This window comes from Phyllobates terribilis, unplaced genomic scaffold, assembly GCF_046119375.1.
Source record: "Phyllobates terribilis strain yellow unplaced genomic scaffold, ASM4611937v1 Scaffold_1__5_contigs__length_1240528914, whole genome shotgun sequence".
NCBI lineage: Eukaryota > Metazoa > Chordata > Amphibia > Anura > Dendrobatidae > Phyllobates > Phyllobates terribilis.
Window position 1 is genome coordinate 423,087,589 of NW_027362761.1, and position 13,268 is coordinate 423,100,856.

Here is a 13,268-nt window from a genome sequence, read left to right on the forward strand (position 1 = left end):
TGCTCCGCCTGTGGGGAGCAGTGAGAACTTTAGCCGCCACGACACCAGGCCTCGGCGGACTGTAGCTGCGCTGGTGGCCTTTCACCAGACACCACAGGTGGCAAAGTCATTAATCAGCCACTCAACCCGGAATAGCCCACACCATCTCTTTCTAATGTGACGGCCCTGAGCACGGGTCGGGCCCGGGCCACGGCTGCATCCCATCTCTTCAACGCAGGGCCCGACACAGAGTCCCCCAACACCCAGGGTAAAACACGGGCTTTCTGAGTAGAGGCGTCACACAAGCTTGATGGACATGTCCCTTTTACAAACATTTATGATATGTAACACTTGAGGTTCGGCTGATCAGAAGATGCAAACACATGGTCATGTTTTCTTACAGGGCTGTTCCTTACATTAGTGATGTCATGATATGGCGGAGGGATAAGGTGCAGTTAAAGTTTGTTAGGACCAAGTAGATTAGCATCAGCAAGTAGTAAATGACAGTTTTGATATTGTCAGACTTTTTCTGCTGCACATTGTATAGCAATGTAACATCTTTTATAAGTGGCGGCTTCAGCTACTTCTTTCTTTCTTGGATGCCATGAAGAGCCAAGAGTGATCGAGGGAAGAGTGGGGTTAATGACTCAAGTTTCTTTGGTCAAAATGCATATGTAATGATCTTGTATGACTCTAGTTGACTTAGAGGTTTTCCCCACGAACAAAAGTTAATTTTAATCAATAGATCTTGGAATAATAATAACTTCCACAATTGGATGTGTTTAAATAAAATGTTCCTGTGCGGAGATAATCTTATAAATGTGCCCCTGCTGTGTACGGTGTAATGTCTGACCATACAGGAACATGGTCTGATCATACCACATCTGCTGTGCAGGGGAGAAGCAAAAGAGTATACAGACATTACAGCAGGGGATCACAGCTGATTCATTTTATGAGGTAAAACATTTCACTGCCGGTTTTTAAACAATGTTTTACTTCAAAGAAAGAATCAGCTGTGATCCCCTGCTGTAATGTCTGTATACTCTTTTGCTTCCTCCCCTGCCCAGGAGATGTGGTATGATCAGACCATGTTCCTGTATGGTGAAACACAGCCATTACACAGTACACAGCAGGGGCACATTTATAAGATTATCTCAGCACAGGAACATTTTATTTAAATACATCCAATTGTGGAACTTATGATAATTTTAATCACTGGATCTTTGAATAAACTTTTGTCCATGGGGAAAACCTCTAAGTCAGCTAGAGTCATACAAGATCATTACATATGCATTTTGACCAAAGAAACTTGAGTCATTAACCCCACTCTTCCCTCGATCACTCTTGGCTCTTCATGGCATCCAAGAAAGAAAGAAGCAGCTGAAGCCGCCACTTATAAAAGATGTCACATTGCTATACATTGTTGATGGGAAAACCCCTTTAAGGAAACCAATATTAAAAGAAAAGCCGTATGTTCACTGGTATTTTGAGAGTGTTTATGGGTATATAAAGGGTGCAAATATGTCTAATATACTTGTATTTGGGAATCTTTACAGAGGTTTGTCAGGCTGACTGTTTCGCATAAAACATAAACAAGCGAAATTATCTTTACTTTTTACCCAACTTGTGAAGGGAGCAGAAGAAAGGAAAGAAGAAAGACTTTATTTTAGAGTGATAAGTGTTAGAAGTGCTAAATTAGTCTCTATTCTCTGAAAAAATGATATTTCTTCTTTCCAAGTCATTTTCTTTGTTGTGTATCTATCGGCCTAGAACGACTATTTTTGAGCTTCTGCTTAAAAACAAATAAGAAAAAACAACAGTAATTGAACCTAAACCAGAGAACTATTATCTCTTTGCCTTGTATAAATGAAAGGAATAAAATGTGTAATAGTTATGCAAATATTTATTTTCACTAGAACAGACTGTTTTGGGAATTTAGAACTATAGATATTTGTCAGATTTATTATTAACTTTAAATGGATTTTCCCCTTTTTAATTTTTTTTTCAAATAAATCCTTATGGCCATGTTGAAAAGAATAAAATTATCTGTTGATTATCCGCCCTGGGGTAAGTGCCGTTCCTCTACTGATGCTTCAGTGATTGTGTGTAGGCTGAAGAGTTGACGTCACATTAACAGCCCTGCAGCCATTCACTGGGCTCAGAGGATTTGCCGATGTAGATTGATCAAGACGCTGAGCCCAGGTGATTGGCTGCAGCGCTGTAGATGTGCCATCACTTCTGCGGATTGTACACAATCACTGTAGCAGCGATGCTTTGCTGGACCCCGGAAGAGTGAGTACCGGCTGATTTTATTGTACATGGCCATGTGGATTTAGTTAGAAATGTAGAAATTTTAACCTAAAATTGCACAATATAAAAAGAGGTTCCATAAAATTTCCCAATTTTTTGCTCTTTGTCTTGCCAATTCAGTTTAATAAAACCAGCTATATGCACACTTTTAGACTTGTGTGTCAAGAGCATATAAAAAATTAATCAGACAAGTATAAATTCACCCCATTTATAAATATTAGGCATAGTTCTCTGAATCATTTAGGTACCATGCTCTACATAAATTAGACATAGCTTTTACCCACGAACCTCCCTGAACTAACTGGTGCAAAATATGCAATTATTAATAAAATTTGAGCCACATGCATGTTCTCTGTTAAAGCGGACCTGTCTGCTTACATTCCATATGAAATATCAACTAACACATCCTTTCTTAGAACTCTGCATTGTTCCATTCCTCTGACATTGTATGAATATTTTAATAACTGGGCATTACCATTGCCCTTGTCAATAGGGTTTCTCCCTACAAAGTTTGACACTGTCTGCACTGATTGAGCAATATCACAGTGTTTGACATTACCCCAATAATAAGGGAATGGTAACCAGGTCTCTCATTCAGACATCTGTGTATCACGGTCTGATTTCTGACTGCGATGCAGAGACTGGCCGCAGGTCTCCTGACCTGAACTTTGACAGCCTCCAAATATGAGGACCATGATACATGGACGTCTGAATGAGACCTTATTCATTTATTTCCAGTGAGAAAAACAGAGGAATGGAACAAAACAGAGTTCTAAGAAAAGATAATCTAGAGCTAGTATATTTTGCAAAATACAAGTATTTCTTAAGAGACAAATTAAAGGTGACAGGTTCTCTTTAAATGCTACCATGAACGAGAAACACATGATCTCGGGCATCCTTGGCGAACAGTTCAGTGCTCTGACTCCTGTAAAGCTGGAACTGTCAAACAAGGAACGATGGGTTAGATGGATGTAAAACAAGTAGGCTGGAAGATGCACTGAACTGCTTGGCAACACAAAGGGTGCGCACAGTGACTGTGCTTGGTTTGATCAGTCATTTTGTGCTGACAGACTCCGTTTAACCACTGCTGGCCCAGTGCTGGATGGTTGACAGAAGATGAGGGCTCCCTCTGTTCTTCTGTTGGCCCCCTGTGATGCGATCACTGGATGCTGATGAATGCCAAAGTTTTAACTGCCTCTGGGTTAGCAAAACATGGAAGCCCTTTTTATGCCCTGCTAGCAGCAGGGTCAATTAAGATGACTGTGACAGATATAATTCACTGCAATACAGAAGTATTTCAGTGTACTATACCAGTGATCAAACTGATAAATATTCAAGTTCCACAGTGGGACTAAGTAAAAAAACATAACAATCCAACGTCAAAAAAATAAAACAATTGTGGCTTAATAGAACACCGTGATTTTTGTTTCTTAAAATAAGAGATTTTATTGTGCAAAAGTAATAAAATCTAAAAAATATTCATAATTGATATCGCTGCATCCCTCGTAACAACCTGAACTATAAGTTTATCATGTTGTCTATTCCGCATGGCGAACATTTGAAAATAAATAAACACTGGTAGAACAACTTGTTTTTGTTGATCGTGTGTCAAAAAATGTAATGATCAAAACAGCAAAATGTTCCCCAAAATAATGCCAATGAATATTATAGCCTGTCCTGCAAATAAAAACAAGCCGAACCACCGTTCCATTAATGAAAAAATTAAAAAGTAAAGTCTCTTACAATATGGCAACACATTAAAGTGGTTGCCCACTACTAGGACAACCCCTTCTTGATCTGAATGTCTGCCCCCATGAAAATAAAAACACTTTTTTACTCATCGCCCGTGCCGGAGCCGATCCACCAGTGTCTGCACTCTCGTTCCTGGAGCCCTGACCCCTAGCAACGCTGGCGTCACTGTCCCCACCTTCAGACGTACAGTACAGACCAAAAGTTTGGACACCCCTTCTCATTTAAAGATTTTTCTGTATTTTCATGACTATGAAAATTGTACATTCACACTGAGGGCATCAAAACTATGAATTAACACATGTGGAATTATATACTTAACAAAAAAGTGTGAAACAACTGAAAATATGTCTTATATTCTAGGTTCTTCAAAGTAGCCACCTTTTGCTTTGATGTCTGCTTTGCACACTCTTGGCATTCTCTTGATGAGCTTCAAGAGGTAGTCACCGGAAATGGTCTTCCAGCAATCTTGAAGGAGTTCCCAGAGATGCTTAGCACTTGTTGGCCCTTTTGCCTTCACTCTGTGGTCCAGCTCACCCCAAACCATCTTGATTGGGTTCAGGTCTGGTAACTGTGGAGGCCAGGTCATCTGGCGTACCACCCCATCACTCTCTTTCTTGGTCAAATAGCCCTTACACAGCCTGGAGGTGTGTTTGGGGTCATTGTCCTGTTGAAAAATAAATGATGGTCCAACTAAACGCAAACCGGATGGAATACCATGCTGCTGCAAGATGCTGTGGTAGCCATGCTGGTTCAGTATGCCTTCAATTTTGAATAAATCCCCAACAGTGTCACCAGCAAAGCTCCCCCACATCGTCACACCTCATCTTCCATGCTTCACGGTGGGAACCAGGCATGTAGAGTCCATCCGTTCACCTTTTCTGCGTCGCACAAAGACACGGTGGTTGGAACCAAAGATCTCAAATTTGGACTCCTCAGACCAAAGCACAGATTTCCACTGGTCTAATGTCCATTCCTTGTGTTCTTTAGCCCAAACTTGTCTCTTTTGCTTGTTGCCTGTCCTTAGCAGTGGTTTCCTAGCAGCTATTTTACCATGAAGGCCTGCTGCACAAAGTCTCCTCTTAAAAGTTGTTGAAGAGATGTGTCTGCTGCTAGAACTCTGTGTGGCATTGACCTGGTCTCTAATCTGAGCTGCTGTTAACCTGCGATTTCTGAGGCTGGTGACTCGGATAAACTTATCCTCAGAAGCAGAGGTGACTCTTGGTCTTCCTTTCCTGGGGCAGTCCTCATGTGAGCCAGTTTCTTTGTAGCGCTTGATGGTTTTTGCAACTGCACTTGGGGACACTTTCAAAGTTTGCCCAATTTTTCGGACTGACTGACCTTCATTTCTTAAAGTAATGTTGGCCACTCGTTTTTCTTTACTTAGCTGCTTTTTTCTTGCCATAATACAAATTCTAACAGTCTATTCAGTAGGACTATCAGCTGTGTATCCACCAGACTTCTGCACAACACAACTGATGGTCCCAACCCCATTTATAAGGCAAGAAATCCCACTTATTAAACCTGACAGGGCACACCTGTGAAGTGAAAACCATTTCCGGTGACTACCTCTGGAAGCTCATCAAGAGAATGCCAAGAGTGTGCAAAGCAGTCATCAAAGCAAAAGGTGGCTACTTTGAAGAACCTAGAATATAAAACATATTTTCAGTTGTTTCACACTTTTTTGTTAAGTATATAATTCCACATGTGTTAATTCATAGTTTTGATGCCTTCAGTGTGAATGTACAATTTTCATAGTCATGAAAATACAGAAAAATCTTTAAATGAGAAAGTGTGTCCAAACTTTTGGTCTGTACTGTATAAGTACATGATGCATTATTCCGGTAAAATTTGGACTCCATAGCCAAATAGCCCCAGCAAATTGATTTGCAGCCATCTGCGCAGAGTGAAAGATCGCTTATAGTATATTGATTGATGCTGTGAGTCTAGCAGTTACGTACGCCCCCATGACTGAAAACCGGTGGCTCCCAGGAAGAAATAAGTTCATTTTCTCCCAGTAGCCGCACTTTCAGTAAGGCAGCCAGGCACCATTGTAACACTGTTTACCTGCAAATAAAACCTATATTTGCAGGTAAATGTTTTTTTTTTCTTGAGGTGACTCGGTTCCTCTAATGCAGACGTCTCAAACACGCGGTCCCTGAGGCTGCTTTATGCGGCCCGCAGGCACCACAGAGTCAGACCCCTTGACGATCCCAACCTGGTCCAGGAGGAGCCATCAACAGCAGCGCTGCATTGCTGCGCACTGTGCGCAGAGACTGTCTCCCAGCACAGCATTACCAATGCCAGCCCCCTGCCAATCAGAGGCCAGCAGCTGATATTTGTGTGCTGGTGCAGAGGCGTTTGACGTCACTGTCATTGCTACAAGATGGGGACCTGGATGGGGCGCATTGCTACAAGATGGGGACCTGGATGGGGCGCATTGCTACAAGATGGGGACCTGGATGGGGCGCATTGCTACAAGATGGGGACCTGGATGGGGCGCATTGCTAGAAGGTGAAAACCTGGATGGGGCGCATTGCTACAAGATGGGGACCTGGATGGGGCGCATTGCTACAAGGTGAAGACCTGGATGGGGCGCATTGCTACAAGATGGGGACCTGGATGGGGTGCATTGCTACAAGATGGGGATCTGGATCTGGCGCATTACTACAAGATGGGGACCTGGATGGGGCGCATTGCTACAAGATGTTTGCCAGAATTACTATATGGTGCTAATTGTAAGACAATATTAATGTATGTGGCCAATTGGGGGAAACAAAATTGTAAAAGTTAAAAAAAAAAAAAAAAAAATAAAAAAATAAAGCATGAAAAATATATGTTGGCACTAAAAATGCTGTTTTATATATAAACTAAAGTAAACACAAAAAAGTGCACGTTTATTATTGCCACATCCGTAACGACCCAAGCCATAAAAAAATAAATAAACACGGCAAAAATGTTCAAACTGTGTATACAAAAAAAAATGGTATCACTAAAAATGGCACTTTGACCTGCAAAGAATGCGGCCCCCCAAATTCAAATTTTTTCCATGTGCGGCCCACATACCCAGCCGAGTTTGAGACCCCTGCTCTAATGGGCTAACTATACATTCCAGGTAACTATACATTCCAGGTGGTTATTGACACAATAAAGAAAAAGATTTATTGATATCCTAAAGCACAGAATACTATTTACAGTCAGAACAGGGTCATTCCTTAATGTAGTTCAGGAATTGTTTTACAGCCTATTAGTAATATGTGTAAAGAGATATTAAACAATTTTTTCACATAAAAATCCTCCATTTCTTAGAAGGATGAAAGAAGTAGAAACCTGTTTTAGTATAGATTCCAGAAACTACTATAAAGCTTTACAGATTAGCTCTAGTGACTTTTGAGGCCAATGTAGGCATTTGATATCACTCTAACATCCACAACATTAGCTACCTCTATGAAGGTTTCCTTTGTGAGTGTAACACCGCAGTGCATGCACTGTTACTAATTTGCACTTGAACACCATTGATCTCTATGGCATTCACTTTTAAATTACCAACTAGTGAAGAAGTGTAGTGAATTTCTTACTAAAAAGCAAGTGAGGGGTCTTCAAACCCCTATGAATGAAATCTCCACAAAGGTTGAGATTTTTCACAATAGTTTAGGATTCAAGAACAGTTCTGACACCATTTTGTTTCCCCTATTCTATGAAAGAGGCCTCATAGCACTTGGCCATAATTTAGCCAGCCATGATTGTCTGCATAATTCTGAGTACACCATCATGTGTAACAGTTTCAGTACATAATATGAAATATTGGGAAACTGCATTATGGTGAAACTTCTCCGAAAGACCATCAATTTCAGAAGACTTATATCATACTGTGCATAATACACATCTTCTTTGTGAGGACCATCCTTCAAAAGGAGGGATCATGCAGAGATTTGCTCTTGTGATGCCATCTCTTAAATGTTCCTCAGGGGTGGGACAGACTCTTCTGGTGCTCAAGGCAATTGCTTCAAAATGAGCCTCAAAGTCTTCAGCAGTTCCAGTTACGTTTGTTTGGTGAGGTCTTATGCCATTTGGACGTGTTACCATACAGATTCTGTTCCTCATTAAACCGTAAAGCACCTAAGAAGCAGCCATCTCAGTCTTTCCCCACCTGCCCTAACAAATAGGACTATTCATGCATTGGTAATTGTAATGGCATTTTTAAGCTTTTGTAAGTAATAAAATGTTCCTGTAGCCCATAGGCGACCAGAGATGTGTAACTAAACTTTAATTGTTTTTTTTTTAATTATTTATTTTGGAGCCCATTAAACATTCTGTAGATCAGTGGTGGCCCAGATCCTGATCAGTGGATCGCTCAACAAGCAAAAGCACTCTGCTACTATATGGGTACACACAGTAGTGTTTGGGATCATAGACTGCTGTGCACATGCTTATGCAGAAGCTGAGCACTTCTCTAAATTGATTGGAGCACTAAGTGGAGTGAGCTACACAATGTTAAAGGAGTTCCAAATTATCAGAAGTCTAATAAGAGTTTAGTTACACTTTAAGACACATTAATAAAATCTTACTTAATTAGGCTCATCTTGTACTTTCAATTAAGACTGGCTCACAAAACACCAGTTTTAATAAATTACCCCAATGTTTTCCTTAAAAATGAAACTGCTGGTGCCCTTGGGGGGTACATGATGCACCTACTCGTTTCAGCTCTGTTTTTTTGGATTGCAAAATTTGATGTAACATTGGAAAAATATCAAAGTAGTTTATGTCCCAGAAACATAGAGATGGATTCATCCTCTGCCAAATGAGTTGACTTTAGTACTTGATCTCATCGTTTCATGCAGACTCTATATAAACTGTTAATTGGCTGTAATGTGCCCTTGCTGAGTATAATAAAACAGGCAGAATAAATGTATTTCCCGTATTCAATTACAAGCATAAAGGTTTAACAATGTAAATGTTTCTGTTCCATTAGCCCTATCTGAGGGAATTGGCCTTATTACCAGCCTTAGAGTTTTTATGTGTTTGAAATGAGAATTCATATTTTATTCTTCATCGAGCCGAGTATAAATTTGAATATATTTTATGTAGATTTATATTATATGTGCATTCTTCAGTAAGAAATACGGGAAACATAGTAACAAATGATTATCATAACATCTATTATAATATAGTGCCTGAAATTGTGTAATAAGTCAAAATATAATGATGTTTCCAACAATATTATACATCATATACGTTATACATTGGGCCTCATTTATCAAAAACAGAAAATCTAGTCTTTCTGCTTAATTTTGTGGATATTGGATCTGTCATCCATGTCTATTATGATCCAGATGTGTCACATTGACTTACAATGGGTGGATTCTTTTTTTGTAATTTTTATTGGATAATATCAAAAAGCAATAGAAATCTAATAGATTACGAAAACCAATAATTGGTGTGGCACACATTTAAAGCTGGTGTGAACTCAGCCTATGGCTTTATTTACACATCAGTATTTCATCAGTATTTGTATGCCAAAACCAGGAGTATCTCCAAAACACAGGACAGGTGTCAATCTTTCAATTATAGTTTTTCTCTAAGTTCCACTCCTGATTTTGGCATACAAACGCTAATGGAAAATACAGACCAAATACTAATGTGTGAATAAGCCTTAAACGTCTAGTCCAAAATCCAAAAGTAAATCTTTAAAAACGAATAACTTTTATCATTTAAGACATGGTAATATTCCTGACCATTCACTTTGTACTGCAACTTGGGGTTCTGATTGTATTACCACTTCCTATGAAGATTTATTTAAGAACCCCAGTGCATGATGGGATACTCAAATGAATAGTCATCTGCTGGCTAAAACTGTCACTCCCCTTTCCACCCTGAAACGAAGCATCATCGGGGGGCTGGGACTTCCCGACTCTCCCCTTGCCTCGCTTGTCGCTCTGAAATGAAGCTTCATCAGGGGGCGGTAACGCATTTGTTCTCTTGACTCAAGAAACGAGACGTCATCACTGATGCTTCGTTTCAAGGCAGAAAGGGGAGTGGCAGCAGATGACTATTCATTTGAGTATCCCATCATGCACTGGGATTCATAAACAAATTTGTTATAGGAAGTGGGTAATACCATCAGAACCCTAAGTGGCAGTACAGAGTGAGTGGTAGGGAATTTCACCATGTCTTAAATTACAAAAGTTATTAGTTTTTAAAGATTTATTAATTGAAATTTACTTTTGAGTTTTGGACTAACCCTTTAAGGCAGTTTGCAGAAACCATAATACGGGCACTGTTTGTGCTTATTACAGACATAACGCCCAGATATCCCGCAGTTCATCAGAACCAGATTTTAAGAACCATAAATGTTTCACTCTAGCTCCTATGACTCTGGAAGCTGGTTGTGGCGAATGTAACACAAAAGCAAAAAAAAAAAAAATTGCATGTATGAAGGTGCTTTGAAAGGGGCCTAAAATACATAAAGGTAGTGGCAGGTGTTTTTGGATGGAGCACATGTAAAGCCTCTGTCTTCTGTACAACCGTCCTATTAATAGAGACATTTATCAATATTTTGTGCTTCATTATATTTTTTTTTTAGGGGGAAAACAACTCTGAATACTTTTTAGGTCTCACCCCTGTAGGGCTGGTTGTGTACAAGAATAAGAAGCAAGTGGGAAAGTATTTTTGGTAAGTTTTTTTTGTTTTACGAACATTAGATGATTGATCGGGTATTTTCATTTATTTTGGTCTTTTGAAAGGGTTATACGACTTCAAATGTGGTTACTGATTAGATGCTATGAATGCTGTGGAAGTAGTTGACAGATAAGTTTAGATGAACAGTCATGTGAAAACTAAGTACACCCTGTTTGAATTCTATTTTACGTATTGGCACTGGAAAAAGACAAAATAGGGCCCCTGTGCAAGTACGATATATGGACCCTGTGCAAGTATGATATATGGACCTGTGCAGTCCAATAGTTAATGCACAGTTCCACCTGCTTACCTCTCTGGGCCCTGTTCGGTTGCACAAATGTTATGTCCGCCCCTGCATATGAGGACATCTGGCCCTTAGAAGCTCTTAAATTTAAGAAAATACAATCACTTACCTCATGTGCAGGGCATTGCAGTAGCTTAGGTATCCATGGTAATGACCACTCATACAGTGACAGTTAGTTGTTAGTGGTCGTAACCATGGATACCTTAGCTACTGCAATGTCCTGCACATGGGGTAAGTGACATAGTGAATCAGAAAAACTATACTACATTTCTAATTGGAGATATTTGCTAATATTATTAGTACACCTACTACATATTGGTATAGGATCTCGGAGATAAGAATACCCCTTTAAGTACACACCATAACCAGACTAGATTAGTCTGGTTCTGGGAAGAGCATGCTTCTATTTATCAATACTTTGTGCTTCCAACAATTTGGATAGCATGAATCAGGTAACAGGTTTCCTTTAAGATCCCGTTACATCCTTTCAATTAGGTTGAAGTCTGGACTTTGACTGAGCCATTACACCTTGTTTCTTTACGTTTTCAGCTATCATATTGTAGATTTACTGGTGTGCCTGGGATCATTGTCCTGCTGCATGACCCAGTTTCGGCCAAGCCTTAGATTTTCATAGTTGACTTCACATAGAATACTTTGGTATACTGAGGAGTTCATGGTTGACTCCATGCAAGAAGCCCAGGTCCTGTGGCTGCAAAACTAGCCAAAATAATAACCCCTTCACTATTGTGAGGTGTTGGACACTTGGTGTAAGATGTTTGTACTGATATGTGGTGCAAGGCATAATGCCCATACATCGCCACATTGGTCTCTTCTGTCCAAAGCTTATTGATCCAGAAGTCTTGTGCTTTGTTCAGATGCAGCTTTGCAAACATTAAAGAGGTTGTCCACTACTGTATATGATCCCCCAATATATTCCCCCAGGGCCCATAAGTGTTTCTCTAAATACCTTGTGGTGCCTTTTCCGCGTTCCACTGGTGGCTGCTGGGTTGTGGGCGGGGCTACCCCACGCTTCACACCCGGCATCCACTGCGCACTCTCACTCTCCTCATTCACTGGGAAAACGCGTGTTGGATGCTGGGTGTGACGCACGGGGTAACCCCGCCCACAGCCCTGCTTCCACCGCGGGGAGCGCGTCACTGATGTCACGGCTCACTTGATGCCGCTCAGCGATAGCGCTGCTCAGAGGCAGAAAAGGTACTGCAAGGTATTTGCAAAAACACTTCAGGGCCCCGGGGGGATACATTGGGGGGGTTCATATAAAGTAGTGGACAACTTCTTTAACTGTGCTACCTTGTTCTTTTTAGCTAGAAGAGGCTTTCTCCTGCTAGCTTTCCAAACAATCCTTGCTTGTTTAGTCTTTTTATAATTGTACTGTGAGAAACTTGAACATTTAACATGCTATGTGAGGCCTTTAGAGGCTGAGCTGTAGCTCTTGTTTTTTTTTTTTTTTTTTTTTAAATTTCTTTGAACTTTGCACAGTTTGACCTTTGCTGGGTAGTTCACTCATGGGAACATTTTGAACGGTCTTGAATGTTTTCCACTTGAGAAAACTGTCAAAATCTTTTACTTTTATAGAGGTTTTCACACTTTTTGATGAACAATTAATTGATGGCATTTGATTAGCAGCAGCTGGCTGTTATTTACATGATTTATTGTTAAAGCATTAATGGTGTACTTAATTTCACATACTGTTCTTCATTTGGCCTAGTTTTTGTTAAATAATGAAACTGTGTAATTTGCTGTATATAGTGTTTGTTCATCTGAAATTGTATTGACCTACTTTTAAGACCTTGAAAGACTTGATGTAAACCATAGAATTCAAGTACATTCTTTTTTTATATCCTCTCATTTGCTTGACTTAAATGTAATTATAGCAGTTGATGGTTAAACCACCACATCGCGTTTCGGTAGTAGTGTAGCTCTCCTAGTTAGTGTATAGAGCCGAACAGCACAACTTGGTGCACTATTTGGTAACTGCTCCTGGGTATTGCAGATCAACTCTTATACAAAAGAATCTGACTTCTGTGACCTATCCTAAAAATAGGTTGTCAGTTTCTTAATAGTGCATCAATAATATATAGAAAAGTAAGAAGTAAGAGTGCTTTCATATTGTGTTCTTGCCCACGTTCAGCAGACCTGTTGGGGCTTGTGTCCAAACGCCTCCACAAAACGGGATAAGGGCATATGCGCCACCATGGTCAGCGGATGCTCTAACATGCATAATTTT

General features: G+C 40.1%; 1 protein-coding gene across 5 annotated transcripts in view; it reads left to right on the top strand.

Moving 5' to 3' along the window:
• Positions 1-13,268, top strand: part of EPB41L4A (erythrocyte membrane protein band 4.1 like 4A) — a 334,648-nt gene that overhangs the window by 230,533 nt on the left and 90,847 nt on the right. For all 5 annotated transcript variants that reach the window (XM_073677363.1, XM_073677380.1, XM_073677398.1 and 2 more), the window contains one exon: positions 10,622-10,710. In XM_073677363.1, coding sequence (XP_073533464.1) covers positions 10,622-10,710 — 89 coding nt within the window. The remainder of the gene's footprint in view (positions 1-10,621; positions 10,711-13,268) is intronic.